Source organism: Mobula hypostoma, chromosome 4, assembly GCF_963921235.1.
Source record: "Mobula hypostoma chromosome 4, sMobHyp1.1, whole genome shotgun sequence".
Lineage (NCBI taxonomy): Eukaryota > Metazoa > Chordata > Chondrichthyes > Myliobatiformes > Myliobatidae > Mobula > Mobula hypostoma.
In genome coordinates this window covers 71363915-71381507 of record NC_086100.1, presented here as the reverse complement: position 1 = coordinate 71381507, position 17593 = coordinate 71363915, and the positions used below count along the sequence as shown (strand labels likewise).

The 17593-nt window shown below is 40.3% G+C and overlaps 2 protein-coding genes across 5 annotated transcripts in view; one reads left to right on the top strand and one right to left on the bottom strand.

Moving 5' to 3' along the window:
* The window catches only part of LOC134345385 (uncharacterized protein DDB_G0292642-like), a 402893-nt gene that overhangs the window by 107063 nt on the left and 278237 nt on the right, over positions 1–17593 (top strand). The gene's annotated exons all lie outside the window — the stretch shown is intronic.
* Positions 9304–14626, bottom strand: LOC134344823 (uncharacterized). Its single transcript, XM_063044929.1, has 5 exons — positions 14539–14626; positions 12982–13079; positions 12274–12444; positions 11380–11647; positions 9304–9466 (listed from the first exon to the last, which is right to left on the bottom strand). The coding sequence occupies exons 1-5, from the start codon at positions 14624–14626 to the stop codon at positions 9429–9431; spliced, it is 663 nt and encodes a 220-aa protein (XP_062900999.1). The 3' UTR covers positions 9304–9428.

Sequence of the window (17593 nt, the reverse complement as noted above, 5' to 3'; positions counted from 1 at the left end):
TGTTTGGAGGCCTATAAATAACTGCCATCAGGGTCATTTTACCCTTGCAATTTCTTTGCTCAACCCATAAAGATTCTGCACCTTCCGATCCTATATCACCTCTTTCTAATGATTTAATATCATTTCTTACCAATAAAGCCATGCCTCCCCCTCTGCCTACCTTCCTATCCTTCCGATACACCGTGTATCCTTGGACGTTCAGCTCCCAGAGACATGCATCCTTTAGCCACGTCTCAGTGATGGTCACAATATCATACCTGCCAATCTGTAGCTGTACAACAAGATCATCCACCTTATTCCTTATGCTGCGTGCATTTATGTATAACGCCTTAAGACCAGTGTTTGGTACTTCTCGCTTTGAATTCACTGCAACTTTATTGCACTGCAACTCATCCCAATGGCTACAAATTTGCCCCATCACCTGCCTGTATTTCCTGACATCTTTACTGCTCACTATCTTAGATTAATTTCTGTTTTCCCCTTCCTCCGCTCTGTCATTCCGGTTCCCATCCCCCTGCAAATTAGTTTAAACCCTCCCTAACAGCTCTATTAAACTTTCCCGACTGGATATTGGTCCCCTTCGGGTCCAGGTGTAACCTGTCCTTTTTGAACAGGTCATGCTTCCCCCAGAAGAGATCCCAATGATCCAAAAATCTGAAGCCTTGCCCCCTGCACCAGTCTCTCAGCCACGCATTCATCTATCTGATCCTACTATTTTTGCCCTCGCTAGCACGTGGAACAGGTAGCAATCCAGAGATTACTACCCTGGAGGTCCTGCTTTTCAGCTTCCTTCCTGACTCCTGGAAATCTCTCTTCAGGACCTCCTCCTTGGTCTTATCTACGACATTGATACCAACATGTACCAAGACAACTGGCTCTCCTTTATTAAGAGGGTTAATCTAGATTATTTGTGAAACACAAAACACATGCACTCTATGTATTCATTAACATCATTGCTGTCTTTTCTGTGACACTCTGTCTTACTCACTTTTCAAGGCCCCTAGAACCTACGTTCTCAGAACTATTTGGGTTTTGTGTATTTGCACAGTTTCTCTTCTTTTGCACATTGGTTGCTTGTTAGTGTTTGTGTCTAGTTTTTCCTTGATTCTATTGTACTTCTTTGTTTTACTGTAAGTAACTGCAAGAAAAAGAATCTCAAGCTAGTATATTGTGACACAATTATTATAATAATACATTTACTTTGAACTTTGATCTTTAAAGTGCATGGTGGTACAAGAGATATTTCATGGTGTACCATTATTGAGGTAGGGTTAGGCTTGTGCAATTTATTTCAAGAATCAAATGGTGTAGGAAATTCTTTGAAGCCGGTGTTGTGAGACTTTGTGCTTCTGTGACCCCTTCGCGATGGTAGCAGCTGGAAAAGTGCATGTTCCATGTGGTGGGGTTCTTGATGAGAGATGTCTCCTTCTTGAGGCAGCATCTCATGTGGTGCTTTCAGTGGAGGGGAGGGTTGAGTTAACATTGGCAGGTACTCACACTGAGCACCACAGTCACAGACTGGACACACACTAACACTATTAGAGGGATAAAAGGCCTATCATCCAGTAGTCAATGGTGTTGATGATTACTTAATTGCTTATGAACATATGAATATCAAGCCTTTGACACGAAGAAAGTCTTTTCTTCATGTAGGGCTTTACTATGAGGGGCTCAGCCAGCTCTCTGTTGCAATTCATGAAAAAAGCAGCGACAATTGTGAAGTTTGATGTGGTCAAATTGCTGATGGCCTTATTTTCAGACAAGGTAGGACAAGCTTCTTCACTCCTCTTAGACATTTAGCAGCTGATGTTGCTTTATTTAGCTTTCAATAATCACACCTGGCACTAGGTTACTTTAGCTTACTAGCTCTTTAGTAATTAACTTTGCTTTATTTCACTACAGCTAGTAACCATTGATAAAAATTTAGATGCTTTTCACCCTTGCTCACACATGGAAATTTAGCACAATGATGCCCAATCCAACCACCTTGGAAATATTTTCAATTTACATACACTTTTTCAAGTATGTGAACAAAATGTTTCCTTAAAACTTGTTTTCCATTTCTCATAACCCATCATATGGATTTATTTTCAGTTTTGTTTTCCAAGAACTGCCGATGAATTACAGGATCTTGAATTACTGTAAAATCGCGCAGTTCAACTCCTTAACCCTTTCACTGCACTCCAGGAGACAAGTTAGATCAGCATGACAAACATTTTCTTCTCATTTTCTACTTCACATCTTCCTTTTTTAAATAAAATGAGCACAGTAAAATCATGGCATCTTAAATACATATGGTGTGGAGGTAGGCCCTTTAACCTTCAGGAACATGTCAACCATCAAACAACTGTTAACACTAATCTTGTTCTCATCTTTTTTCATTCTGCCTACAATTCCTCTCCCCACTCCCGCCAACAGATTCTGCCATTCACCCAAATATTGGGGAAATTTACAGTGGCTATTTAACCTAATAACCTGCATATCTTTAAGATGTGTGGAGACAAATGGAAAACTTGAGGAAATGCCCAGTCACAGGGATAAACCCTCACAGACATCTTCCAAGATCCAGGTCACTAGAACTTTGAGGCAGAAGCTCCACGAGATGAGCCACTGTGACACCCATGAACTGCTGCCTGAAAGCTCCTGTCATCTGGAACTTGGGTGGAGTTTCCCAAACTTTCCTTGTGAGGAGGTTGATCAGAGCTGTGTTAAGTGATCAGTGTATGAAAACTGTAAGTCAAGGTCCGTCAGGACTTGAAGATAAACAGTGAGGAAAGGGAGGGGGAGGGGGAAACTTGAGAGAGGAGAATGGGAGAAGTGAATGAGGATGTACTGAACCAGGATGAGCCCGTCTTTGACCTTAAAGGGTTAGGTGCAAGTTTGTGCAAGTCATAACAGATCAAAGCCATTCTATACAGATGCTGTGAGGGACATCCAAAGTCTCATTTAAACACATAAACCTCTACCAATTTCCCAGCTCAATATGGTATATTAGCTTTAGTATGGGATACTGTACTAAAGATAATGGTAGCAGCGAACAAAGCTAGCAATGGCAACATACTTAAGTTGGGTCATGAAGGAATTCCTTTCACTTCTTTTAAAGCTTCTTTTTATATCAGATGTGGTTCTGCTACTGTTAGAGCCTGCAGTTTATCCTCAGGTGGTGTGTCTTTGGGTCAATAAGGTGATCTGATACTTTGCTGTCTGCCAGAGGCTTCTGGGAGACTGCGACCAAAGTATGCGGCATGGAGATGGGGCACGGGCCCATGATCGACTTTAAAAAGGCAGGAGGAGAAGATGGCGGCGCGACGCAGCTGGCAGCGGCTACTCCATTGAATGATGTCTGTAATCTGTCAAGTAGGGTGCCGTGCACAATCCTGATTTGATGGAGGCAGACGTGAAAGCATGGAGAAACATCTGTAAAATTTCTGAAATGCCTGCTTCACTGCCACTGCTACTGTGTGATCCAGAATCTCCAGAGGGGAAGGCCCCGAGTCCTCAGCTTTGCTTGTTGCTTGGTGGCCGGGGCGGGGTCGAAGCGCTCGGCAGAGATGGTGCTCGGTGCTCGGTGTCAGAGAGCTGGTCGGAGGCTCGAAGCTTTCGGACGGACTCAGAGTCGGCTGCGGTCTGGTGCTTGCAATGCATCGGCAAGTTTGCGGCGCTTGGAGTTCATGGCAGGGAGAGTTTCTCCCGTCTGCCGTCTGCGTGAGATGATGGGGCTATCGGGACTTGAGACTTTTTTTACCGTGCCCATGGTCTGCTCTTCATCAAATTATGGTATTACTTTGTACTGTTGTAACTATATGTTATAATTATGTGGTTTTGTCAGTTTTAGTCTTGGTTTGTCCTGTGTTTCTGTGCTATCTTTCTGAAGGAACATTGTATCATTTTTTAATGCATGCATTTCTAAATGACAATAACGAGGACTGAGTGTCCTCATAATCTAATCTAATCTCTCGTCGATCTCACCGAATAAGACTGAACTCATGGAGGTGGGTGCAGAAGGCGAGCGAGTGTTCAGGGCCATCTACCAGCCTCTCGCCCTCTGCTGCAGGAGAAGGTACCTGCCTGTGGCAGTCTTTTGCTTGCTGCTCCCGAGGGAAGGTCGTGTTCGAGTGATCTCTCTCCCTCAGTGATGTTGGCGGATGGAGCCAGAACAAGATATAGTCAATGTGGATTGTAGATTTGGACTCTAAATCAGTTTTTAAAGTGTGTTCTGCTTCTAGGTCAAGTTCTATTTGCTCTTCTTTTGTTATTACTATTGGGCAGTTTTTGAATCTGGTGGCCCGCAGATAATGAACACCGAGCTGAATTGTACTGAAATATGTTTTTTGTGATCACGGTATATTCTGTGTTTTTAATTTTGGCCTTTTGCATCACTTTTTTTGCAGGTTGGAGGGGAGCGGGTTTGATGTTTGATGTTTTTTTTAATGGGTTGTTTCCATGGTTCTTTGATTCGTGACTGTCCATAGGGAAGACGAATTTCAGGGTTGCATACTGCATAGATGCTGTGATAATAAATGTACTTTGAACTTTGAACCCGAGAGAGAGAGAAGGCAAAGTAGAGACATAACCAGGGATAAGGGTGAGGAGAGGGAGCAGGAGATTGTAGACGAAAAGGATACTAGAGTATGAGAGGAGTTCGGGATGAGGATGTAAGAACTGAATGAAAGAGGGAAGCAAGGTGAATAGAGTGCAGGGAAGAGTTCTGAGTGGGAGAGGATAAACAGGTTTTGGGGGAGGGGGAGAGAGGATTGGAATTGAGACAATGAACAGGAGCTTAGGGTCAGGGAGGATTTTGGTGTGGAGATATTGAACAAATGATCTGAGCCAGATTTCTACAGGGCATTGTCCTTGGCCCAATCATTTTTAATAGACTTATCGATGACTTTCCTTCTCATATAATTTCAGAAGCAGCAATGCATGCTAATCATTGGATAATGCTCAACTCCAGTTGAGCTCCTCAGTAAAATTAATTTGAGTTGAGAAAGTCCATCTGCTTGCATTTCAGGCACGGTCAATACTGCAGCTTTATCTATGTCTCACATTCAGGTACATCACACTCCCTCTATATTCCTCTGGGAATCAGGGTGCTTTCACTGGCTTGACATTAATGTTAGATTCATGTACAGTATATGTTCAGTAATGAAGATACTGATTATATTTATATACATTTCTGCAGCTCTTTATGGAGTCCCATGGATATCCTGTGTTGAGTTGGCAGATGAATGCTTATGGCAACAGTGATGTGACTATGTAAGGAAGCTTGTCCTCAGTTGGAAATTTGGACTCTGTCACCAATAGGACAAAGTGATCACTCCTAGTAATACTGTCATGTACAGATATAGGTGAAAGAGTTGGATTGAGAGGGATGGGGGCCAAGTAAATTTTGCGTTCACAATCTGCCATCGATCCAATCTGATGCATCTGCCCTTTGGGCCTTAGCCATTTCAATCAGTGATGCTGTTACCATGTCATTGTTAGTCTTCCACTGATAGTTTTGTCCAATGGTATTGTTGTTGACCTTGTCTCTTTGTCACGTCAGCGTTTTAATTGATTTGAATCGCAGTGTTATTGTGAGGGATATTTCTTTAGAACAATGGAGAATGGTTTGAATTGGGAAAATGGAGCCAGGCTGCTTCTAGGAGTAATCCTGGCCAGTTACACGAACACATCAATCCAACGGCTTTCAAGATTTCAGTCACCAACCAGGGATGGAAAGACATTGTTTATAAAAAGAGATTTGGATATAAATGAACTTCATTTACATAAAAGATACTCTTCTCCATTCAATGTGTTTTATTAGGTAACAAAGTTGTCAATTTTTATATGGTTCTAATCAGAAAAAGACTAATAAACTCCAGTGAAATTTAAGCAACATCAATTTGCATCTATAGATTAAACATCCTGGAAAGGAAAATTAATTGTGGATCCTCCATGGATGAATGAACTTTGGTCAATTTATTATAGACCATCTTTAGAAAGCAAATAAAGAAGGAAGGGTAGTCAATCTGAAGAGAGGTTTTTTTTTAAAGTAACCATATTATACTCTGTTCAATTTAACTGATTAAAAATTCAAGATGCAAATCATTCAATTGAATTCAAGTTTAATTGTCATTCAACCATACATGATTACAGCCAAACGAAGCAACATTACTCCGGGGTGAACAGTCTCTTTCTTTAGTAATCCTCTTATTGGTTTAAAAGGAACATAATCACAAACAAGAGAATTATCTCAGATATATACATCAATAACAATACAGACTGAGATTGAGATAGACATTATCAAAATCATGCATGGTGTTAAGCTAGTATATAGTATATAATAAAAAAAACAGCAATTCTCCTCTTAACAGTTCAAAGAAAAAAACTTTGAATTTTAAATGAAGAAAGAAAACCCCACTACACTATACAAAAAACAGAAAAAAACAAAAAAAAAAAGGGACTGGGCAGTCCATTCCGAGGTTACGATAAAAAAAAGAAAAACTTTCTGTTCAAATCTAAAACTTCGAGGAAAAAAAATTGAAAGTGTAATAAATCAAATAAAATGAAATATTGAATAAAAGGATGCCAGATTTGCTCAAATTTACATGAATACAGCCAAACGAAGCAACATTACTCTGGGTTCAAGGTACAAACGCAGTATCAACAGTCTCACACACACAACAAAGCACCCACAGCACATATAAGATAACAAGCACATAAAGGTATCAGTAAGATACAGCCACACGATAAAAGATCCCAAACTCAAGCTGTCAACCAGAAGAGAGCTTGTCTTCTGCTGAGAGAACACTGGGGGGCGACACTGACTCCAGCCTGGATGCTGCGCCATGCCACCCCCGGTGGAGCGTACTGGCTCTGAAGCCTCTCTCCTGGTGGCAGTAAACAGCCAACATGGTGGCTTGAGGCCTAGTCCTTGCTGTGAACGAGCCCATGCAGCCCCCCCTCCCATTCTCCCCACCCCCTCCACCAATAAATCAGTGAATCGAACTTACGGCATTTCATATTAACAATGTCCAAAAGGGTCTTGCAGTCACAAGCAAAGTGACCAAGGTGGTCACTAACTATTAGACTGCACATCTCCTTCGACTCAGGCAGCGACACAATGCACAGCTCCTTCACTTTCTCCCCCAGTGAGAAACTCGCTGATGTGGCAGACCTGCGGTACTTTAAATTCTTAATGTTCAGCAGGATCATGTGATGAATAAAAATGCACGGTTGATGCAAGTTCTTCAAATAATGTAAAGATTTACCATCAAATAATCAAAACAATACTTCATATGCTGTTGAATAAACATAATCTCATTAATTATAAACAAATCATTTACAGTGAATTCTTTTGGCTGTAGAAGTTACAAAACAAGCAATATTTTCCTTTGCATTGTTTCTCTTAACATTTGCATTGAATCTGATCTAAACGAGATAAAAAAGAAAAATGCTTTTCATTTATAGAGGAACAAATGTGACATTATAAGTCATTATAATGCCTGAAGTGTATTTAGGTAAGTGTAGTCACTGTTACTGCTTGGCATATTGTAAGAATGAGATGGACTGCAGATTTTAATGACTTGGCAGCTGGCATTGAGGAAGCTATGAAAGTCAGCAATGTTCAGGAGGCTCATTTTAAAGTGACGTCAGAAGTCTTGGCGGTTTGTAAGGCAGGAGCAGGTTACAGAAAGAGGACAAAATCATTGAAAGGATTTGAAATGAGGAAAGCTTCAAAGTTAAGGAACTTAATTGCAATGTAGCTGATGGGAATAATGCTGGTGGAAATTTGGACATAAGCATCAGAGACTTCATAGAGTACAAATTTACAGAGAGAAGGTGGTTGCTGTCAAGTGTTCACTATAATAGTGAGTCTTACACGTCACAAAGACATGGATTATAGGCAGAGGCAGAAACGTGTCATGTTACAGTTGTGGAAGTAGGTGACCAAAATGGTGGTATAGAGATATGAGATCTGAAAATCAACTCAAATCAGGCAATGTTGCAAATAATCTAGTTTAGACTCTGTTAGGGAGAAGCTTAGAGTCAGTGGCTGTGGATGAAGATTTTTGGCTCCATATTTGAACAGAGGATGAAAGTTCAGACTAGAACGTCAGACAAAGGGTCCAACAATTTAAAGAGGACAAAAATGTTGGAGGAGTGATAGCAGGTTAAAGCTGAATTATATCAATATGCACGAAGAATCTTGTGCCACATTTTCTATGGAATGTATTTATTGAGAACGATTTCGATTCCATGTCAGGATTGAAGTTTGTCTTGGTGCAATTCCTTTAGCACAGAGACCATACCATGAATGTGGTTTTTTTGCCTGGCATACCTCTGTCAGCTCCAGACAGGCAAAGCAAAATTCAACTTGGCACCTGCGACAGATAATATTTTTACATCCCTTTAGGTTGTGTTTGAGCAGTTTACCACATGTTAGGCAGGCTCGAATGGAAGGGCAATTCTTCACTACAGTATCTAAGTGGTTGACTAATGGGCAAAGGCGTAGTGTGTCCAGTTCCAGATTGGTGCACCCTTCATTATCACATTGGTCAGAAAGTGGGCTACGTCCCTTCCATGGTTTCAGGCACTGCCAACAGAACTCGTAAACACTCCCCTTTTCTGCAGTACAGATAGTGCAGCGGACACTCAAGTTACTAATGTCTGTGCGTTCAACGTATGTTCCACATCCAGGACACTGTGGGTAAAAGATAAGCAAAAAAAAAATTGGTGAAATAAATTACTTCACACTGATAACCCTTACAATGCAACACCTAAATATATGTGTTTCAAATGTCGTAGGCTGCTGTGACTATCTTTACCACAAAATGACCAAACAAATTCTGTTCTTTTCTGAGAATTTGCATTTGTATTCTTACTGGATTAGAACTTAAACCTTTCCACCCTATCCTGCTAAACTGTGGGGCTCAGGGGTAGATTACAGTTTTTAAAAATGCATTTTTGGTAATTAGAAGACAATAGAGAAATTTGATTGTGATAAGAATATTGAGCATACGAGCAAAATAAACTTGCTACTTCATAGAAATTTATTGATTCTAAATTGCACATATATAGTTTCTAATCACAGAATGTAGACATTGGACATATGTTTGATATGTGAGTCTATTACGTCAATTTGGACATGCTAATCAAAGAGGTAACTCTCAATTAAATATGCATTATATGCTGACAACAAAGTATTTTCTCTGAAGCAAATGTAGTGCAGACACAAACATTGAAATGCACACTTTGTGAGACTTACTGATTTGTGAGATCAGATTGTGAGACATTTGATTGTGAGACTTACTGATTTGTATTCACAGTACTCAGCTGCAGCCAGCACAGCAACTGTTTCCTCAAAATGCAGCTGCTCCTCTCTGGTCAGTGCTGCCAGCTTGCAAACTTCATGGTAGGGCCATTCCTGTCCACATACCTGTCCATCAACTTTCAACGCTGGGCACTAGAATTTGTACTGACCCTGTAATTTCAAATTTGATTAAAATTAAATGGTTTAAGTTGCCTTCTTTCTAGATAATGAGAATGGCAGAAATAACTTTCTCATTTTACCCAACTCCTCATTGCCAAGTTCTCTCTCTCAAATCACTGTCTGAGCCCAGTAGTGTTGAACACTGATGTCCAATCCAGTGCAAGGAAGATTCACCACATTGTTTATTCCTCATGAGGAGAGATTAAGTTAACTATGTTTGTATTTACTAGAGTTTAGAAAAATGAGAAGGGATCTAAGTCACAACCAGATTGAGTTGGTTGAAGGTAAACTTTTTAAAAGTTACACTTGACACCACCTGCACCCACAATATTTTTACCAGATAGAGTGTGGTCAGGTACTCCTTGATGGAGGCACTAAAGTAAACTACGTTCTCTCACACATCAGGGAAGAAGGTGATTCACTTTGGAACAGATTCTCCTGACAAAATGTAAATCAAAGAAATTGATGAAAAGTAGCATTGTAGATATATCTATATTTTGACAGAGTTATGGAACATTTTTAGTTCACAAGTCTCAATTTCTTCCCGATCCAGAAGGCTTCGACACCATGCAGTCAGTGAGTTTGGATCTACTGCTTGTTTGCAGGACATTTCTGCCCGCAAAATATTGGGATCATACTCTCCTGAAATAACAAGTAATGCAGTCATTTTATCCTATCGAAATTGGTGAGTCGCTGAGTATTTACATCTAAAATCAGTCAGAAAATGAAAAATAACTGAATCCACAGACTGCTATATTTCTTGGAAATCTAAATATGAAAATAGCCATGAGGAGCAAACGCCACAATGGATTTGGTCTCTTAAATATTGTTTCTGCTAATGCTCCTATTCTATTCAGTAGTACCTTCCAATTGTGTAGAGTAACTATAAATATTCTCAAGGAAAATATTCAATTGAGATACTTTTCCCAGAATATTCATTTCCATCAACCTATATATTTCACACATTGGCTGACAGCTGTGAGTAAATTGGAATGAAATGCCTGAAATAGCCTTGACTGAATAGGGTTGGAATATCCTTCACAGTGGTCCTGGAGATACAGGGATTTAAATGTCAATGGTCTAGAACAATGCTGCGGGCATCATGGAAATATTATCTGAGCACTTTTTTTCATTTACTTGATGCTGGGATACATCCACAGTGATGTAACCTGGGGTCATTGGGTGCTTCGGGTCTTTTGATATCAGACTCTCACCCAGGTGACCCAACCAGTGTTGATCAGGCCCTGGCTTGTGTCCCAGTGGCACTGGTCCACTGTTCACACCTCTTGATCCAAAGCCTCCTGGAGGTTTGTTCAGAAGCCTCTGTGATGGTCCTGGTGGCTCTTTTCTTTGCAGCCCCCATAATTCCAGAGAGAGAGTATGTTCTGCCCAGCGAATGGGCAGCAAAATCTCTACACCCCATCTCCACAGGCTCACATCGTTCCCTTCACCCCTGCCTCTGGCACCGCTTTTCAGCCCTTGGTATTTGGCTTTCTCAGGTTCAAATGCCTCTTCATTCTGATCTTCCCAAGGAACTGTCAGCTCTACCATTCAATGTTAAAACATGTCAGAGATGAGAATACGGACAAGTAAATGTCCAACAGTTTAAAGAGAGAAAAAAGGTTGGAGGGGTTATAGTAAGGTAAAACTGAGTGAAATCAATACACAGGTGGAATGTAGTGCCATATTTTCTATGCAATGTATTTATTGAGAACGATTTCGATTCCATGTCGGGATTGAAGTTTGCCTTGGTGCAATTCTTCCAGCACAGAGATCAAACCAGGATTCTGGTTTTTTTGCCTGGCAAACTTCTGTTAGCTCCAGACAGGCAAAGCAAAATTCAACTTGGCACCTGCAACAGATAATATTTTTACATCCCTTTTGATTGTGTTCGAGCAGCTTACCACATGTTAGGCAGGCTCGAATGGAAGGGCAATTCTTCACTACAGTATCTAAGTGGTTGACTAATGGGCAAAGGCGTAGTGTGTCCAGTTCCAGATTGGTGCACCCTTCATTATCACATCGGTCAGAACGTGGGCTACGTCCCTTACATGGTTTCAGGCACTGCCAACAGAACTTGTAAACACTCCCCTTTTCTGCAGTACAGATAGTGCAGCGGACACTCAAGTTACTCAAATCTGTGCATTCAACATATGTTCCACATCCAGGACACTGTGGACAAAAGATAAGCAAAAAAAATTGGTGAAATAAATTATTTCACACTGATAACCCTGATAACGCATGCACCTAAATATATGTGCTTCAAATGTCGTAGGCTGCTGTGACTATCTTTACGACAAAATGATCAAACTTTGTTTAATTCCTGATGAAGTCTGCTTCTTTTCTGAGAATTTGCATTTGTATTCTTACTAGGTTAGACGTTAAACCTTTCCACCCTATCCTGCTAAACTGTGGGGCTCGGGGTAGATTACAATTTTTTTTAAAATGCGTTTTTGGTAATTAGAAGACAATAGAGAAATTAGTTTGTGAGAAGAATATTGAGCATAGAAGCAAATTGAACTTGTTCCTTCATAGAAAGTTACTGATTCTAAATTGCACATATTTAGTTTCTACCCACAAAATGTGGACATGGACATATGTTTGATTTGTGGGTCTATTGCATCATTTTGGACATGCTAATCAAACAGGTAACTCTCAATTAAATATGCATTATATGCTGACAACAAGGTATTTTCTATGAAGCAAATGTAGTGCAGACACAAACATTGAAATGCACACTTTGTGAGACTTACTGATTTGTGAGATCAGATTGTGAGACATTTGATTGTGAGACTTACTGATTTGTATTCACAGTACTCAGCTGCAGCCAGCACAGCAACTGTTTCCTCAAAATGCAGTTGCTCCTCTCTGGTTAGTACTGCCAGCTTGCGAACTTCATGGTAGGGCCATTCCTGTCCACATGCCTGTCCATCATCTTTCAACGCTGGGCAGTAGAATTTGTACTGACCCTGTAATTTCAAATTTGATTAAAATTGGATGGTTTAAGTTGCCTTCTTCCTAGATAATGAGAATGGCAGAAATAACTTTCTCATTTTACCCAACTCCTCATTGCCAAGTTCTCTCTCTCAAATCACTGTCTGAGCCCAGTAGTGTTGAACACTGATGTCCAATCCAGTGCAAGGAAGATTCACCACATTGTTTATTCCTCATGAGGAGAGATTAAGTTAACTATGTTTGTATTTACTAGAGTTTAGAAAAATGAGAAGGGATCTAAGTCACAACCAGATTGAGTTGGTTGAAGGTAAACTTTTTAAAAGTTACACTTGACACCACCTGCACCCACAATATTTTTACCAGATAGAGTGTGGTCAGGTACTCCTTGGTGGAGGCACTAAAGATTACTACATTCTCTCACATCTTTGGAACAAATTCTCCTGACAAAATGTAAAATCAAAGAAATTATTGAAAATAAAGCAGCAGTGTAGATCTATTTATATTTTTACAGTTATATGGAACTTTTAAGTTCACAAATCTCAATTTCTTACCTGATGTAGAAGGTACCGACACCATGCAGTCAGTGAGTTTGGATCCACTGCGTGTTTGCAGGCCATTTCTGCCAGCAAAATATTGGGATCATACTCTCCTGAAAGAACAACTAATGCAGTCATTTTACCCTATCTAAATTGCATCTAAATTCCAGTCAGAAAATGAAAAATAACTGAATTCATAGACTGCTATATTTCTTGAAAATCTAAATATGAAAATAGCCATGAGGAGCAAAAGCCACAATGGATTTGGTCTTTTAAATATTGTTTCTACTAACGCTCCTATTCTATACAGTAATATCTTCCAATTGTATAGAATAACTATAAGCATTCTGAAGGAAAACATGAAATTGAGACCCTTTTCCCAGAATATTGATCATCATCCATCGAAATGTTTCACACATTGGCTGACAGCTGTGATTAAATTGGAATGAAATGCCTGAAATAGGCTTGACTGAATAGGGTTGGAATATCTTTCACAGTGGTCCTGGAGAAACAGGGATTTAAATATCAATTATCCAGTACAATGCTGTGGGCATCAGGGAAATATTATCTGAGCACCTTTATTTATTTCCTTGATGCTGGGACACATCAATAGTGATGTAACCTGGGGTTATTGGGTGTTTCGGGTCTTTTGACATCAGACTCTCACACAGGTGACCCAGCCAGAGTTGATCAGGCCCTGGCTTGTGTCCAGTGGCACTGGTGCTCTGGTCACACCTCTTGATCCAAAGCCTCCTGGAGGTTTGTTCAGCAGCCTCTGTGATGGTCCTGGTGGCTCGTTTCTTTGCAGCCCCCATAATTCCAGAGAGAGAGTATGTTCTGTCCAGCGAACGGCCAGCAAAATCTCTACACCCCATCTCCACAGGCTCACATCGTTCCCTTCACCCCTGCCTCTGGCACCACTCATCAGCCCTTGGTATTTGGCTTTCTTAGGTTCAAATGCCTCTTCATTCTGATCTTCCCAAGGAACTGTCAGCTCTACCATTCAATGTTAAAACATGTCAGAGATGAGAATACAGACAAGTAAATGGACTGTTTGATTTGCTAAATGCCTGGTTCCAGCCTATTCAGGTATTGGCTGTCCCAATGGAACAGTTCACTTTTCCCCATGTCAGTATCCAGGGCTCCATGAATTAGAATCTATTTCTCCCACTTCGGTACCTGAGCCATCCAATCAACTCCAGGGTCACACTGAGGAATTTTTATGTTTGTAGTGAGGCTTCTTTAGAACTTCTGCTTATTCTTGAAAGGAAGAGTATTTCGATCCCTATATATACTGTCCTTTATTACCACTGCATGCACTTTCACTCTTGCATTCACTTGTACATATGGAGGTCTGCTGACAGTATTTAGATAGGCTTTAGATATTGAAAGCCAGAGGTTGAGTGACCCCCAAAATCTTAGTGTACCATGAAACAAAAATTATCAGATTTAATCCATGACCCTGTTTATTCTAGATTAAAACTTCATGTATGATTTGAATCTAGCAGTAAATTCAACAGTTTCAATCTTCCAAAATACTTCCAGTGATACAAAAATTGTATTTATATTTACCTGTGATTTCATCTTTTCCTCGCACAACTTTTACAGTGTGATCATTTTGGTCACAACGTTTCTCTCCCTGTACTGGTACAGTGGTCATTTTCCAACTTTCTATAATAGAACCCTCTCTGGAAAGTCCCTTCACCAACAATCCCAGAAGAAGACAACTACCACTATCAATCACGTGAAACTGCACTTTATCAGCTCGTGCTTATTTGCAGGATGTAAGGCACACCCCTTCAGGAAAGGAAACTGCTCTGAAAACATTAACACATTCCTTTCCACATGATAATGTTTACAGCCAATTCTTCACACTGTTCAGGGATGGGTTATGATTTTATGTACGAGTTCTGCTTCCATGGGTTACACTGGTGACATGCACGTCTTTGCTTGACATTAATTACACCAAGAATGTGCATCAATAGATGTTGCAGGTGCTCCCAAAATGGGCCAATGGTAATTTTAGGACCCTGTGATATTAAAGGAATGACAATATTGAGTAGGTGAAGGATCTGAAGGGAAACCAGCCCAGGGTTGTTGCTGTTCGTGTCCTTCTGCATCATAGCAATGAAACAGGAGGTGGGTACCTCCAGATCCCTTTGGGGACTTGCTGTCATGCATTGTGAATATGGTAACCATGCAGGGGTTTTTAATGGAGGAGATAAATATTATGCCTAACATTAAGAATGCCGGTTATGTGAACTTTTCTCCCTCTTGATGTTGCTGACATGTTGATACAGCTCCAGCCATTCAGCCGAGTATTTCTCCAGCTTCCTGTCTCAAATAATCTAGTGTAATGCCCTGGATAAGATTTCCACTAGACAGTGAGGTACTTCACTTTAGCACTTTTCTGTAAAAGCATGTGCCCTGCTGGAAAGAGTGTTTTGAATTTGGCTAAAGATAAGGAGCTATGTTGTCCTACTTAGGAATGTTGTGTCAGTCAGTTGGGATTGTAGGATGTGAAAGAAGCTTCTAGAGAACTGGGTAGAAGCGTTTTCTGAAGGACAGTAGTCTGGTTTGGACTCTTTTGGTGGGAGGTGTGGAGAGAAGAGCACCAGGGAAGACATCTGGAGGATCTTATCTGAAAGGGAGACCCGATGGCAAGGAGCACTTCAAGAGGTGCAGGATTCCAAGAATGGAAGTTCTACCTGCAGTTGGGGATGAGAATTCAGTGCTGTAAGTAAAGAGATACACCCCGACCACTCCAGAATGAGCTCCAATGTTTATGTGCACATTGGACTGATTTAACTCTAATGGGCCCTTTCACCCATTATCCAACATTATGTCTTGTCCATACTGCATCAATCACCGCCACTTGGCTATAAACATGCAGGAGCAGTGTGTGGTTAAGTGCCTTGCTCAAGGACACACACGCTGCCTCGGCTGAGGCTCCAACTAACGACCTTCAGATCACTAGCCCAAAGCCTTAACCACTTGGCCACGCGCCAGCATGTGAATGGTAAGAGAATTGGAGTGTAGTTAATGAGCGTGTGAGAGAAAGTATGTTATGTATGGGGAAATGTGTATCGATGGGTTTTGTCTGATAGCTGCCATAGACTCAATGGGATAAATAACCCCCTCCTAAGTTGTTAGAAAACAAATACCTTTTGACACTCTAAAGTCAGTGATATAAAATTTGAAGTATAGTTTTTATGTGAGAATTACAGCTGCCCACTTGTATAAGGAAAGGTCTCACCCACAAAGAGCATTGTGATAGTGACAGGATAATTAATATGTTCAGATTCATATTGTTATAGAAATTCCTTTAGAAGCATATAATTTCTCTCATTGCTCATTCTAACAAACAGAAGTCTGCTTACAACTAATTGAGTTCTCATTTCTTGGTTCATAGGCCGAAAGATTTTGACACTAGATGTGTTCATCTTAAGTAAGTTCTGAGTTTCCACAGTGCTTTGTTACTCTTTCACTGCATTAACTCCATTTTAATTACTTAAGTCCTGTAATTCAGACCTCTCTGGAAAAAGTAAATATAATACTCCCATCTAGTTCAGAATATTAATATTTTTATGCATTACACAAAATGCTGGAGAAACTCAACAGGTCTGGCAGCAAATATAGAAATGAATAAGCAATCAGTGTTTCAGACTAAACCTTTCATTATTCATTATCAGACTCTTTTGTTTCATTTAACATTAATTGAGGGAGAAATTTCAACCAGATCACCAAATCACACTAACTCTGCTACTTAGATTCAAAGCTCAAAGTACAGGTCCCCAATCCCTTATCCGAAACCTTTGAGGCCAGTTGCATTTCGGAATTCAGAATTTTTCGGATTTCAGAATCCCTCCTTATTTAACCTGTCTCAGTGCAGGGGGACTTTAGGACCTGGGGAGCTCCGGAACCTACGTACATCCTCCCATAAACTTAAAATCATCTCTAGATTACTTATAATACCTAATACAATGTAAGTGCTATGTAAGCAGCTGTTATACTGTACTGTGTAGGGAATAATGACAAGAAAATCTACATGCTCAAACAATGAGTGCTGGAGAGAGAACATCCAGGTTTTCCCGATCCGCACTCTTTTTAACATTTTCACAGTGAAATTAAACACAAAGTCAACAGTGAACACAAACGTCCAGTTAAGTGTTTCATCAGCATTGTAAATTTTTTCAGGGTTAAGATTTTCATCAGATAGCATCTTGGCAAATTCATCAGTGTAAGACGCTGCACAGACACACCACGATCAAGCTTCTGCAATAACTTCACTTTCTGCATTATTGATAATGGTAGATACTTCCTGAGTGACATCAGCTGTTGGCGCACCAGAAACTTTGGTTTTCGGAGCTTTTCGGATTTCAGAATTTCAGATAAGAGGTTGTGGACCTGTGCACATATTATCAAAGCACATACGGTGGCATGCAAAAGTTTGGGCACCCCTGGTCAAAATTTCTGTTACTGTGAATAGTAAAAGATGACCTGATTTCCAAAAGACTTAAAGTTAAAGATGAAACATTTCTTGAATATTTTCAGCAAGATTACTTTTTTTATTTCCATTTTTTACAGTTTCAAAATAACAAAAAAGGAAAAGGGTCTGAAGCAAAAG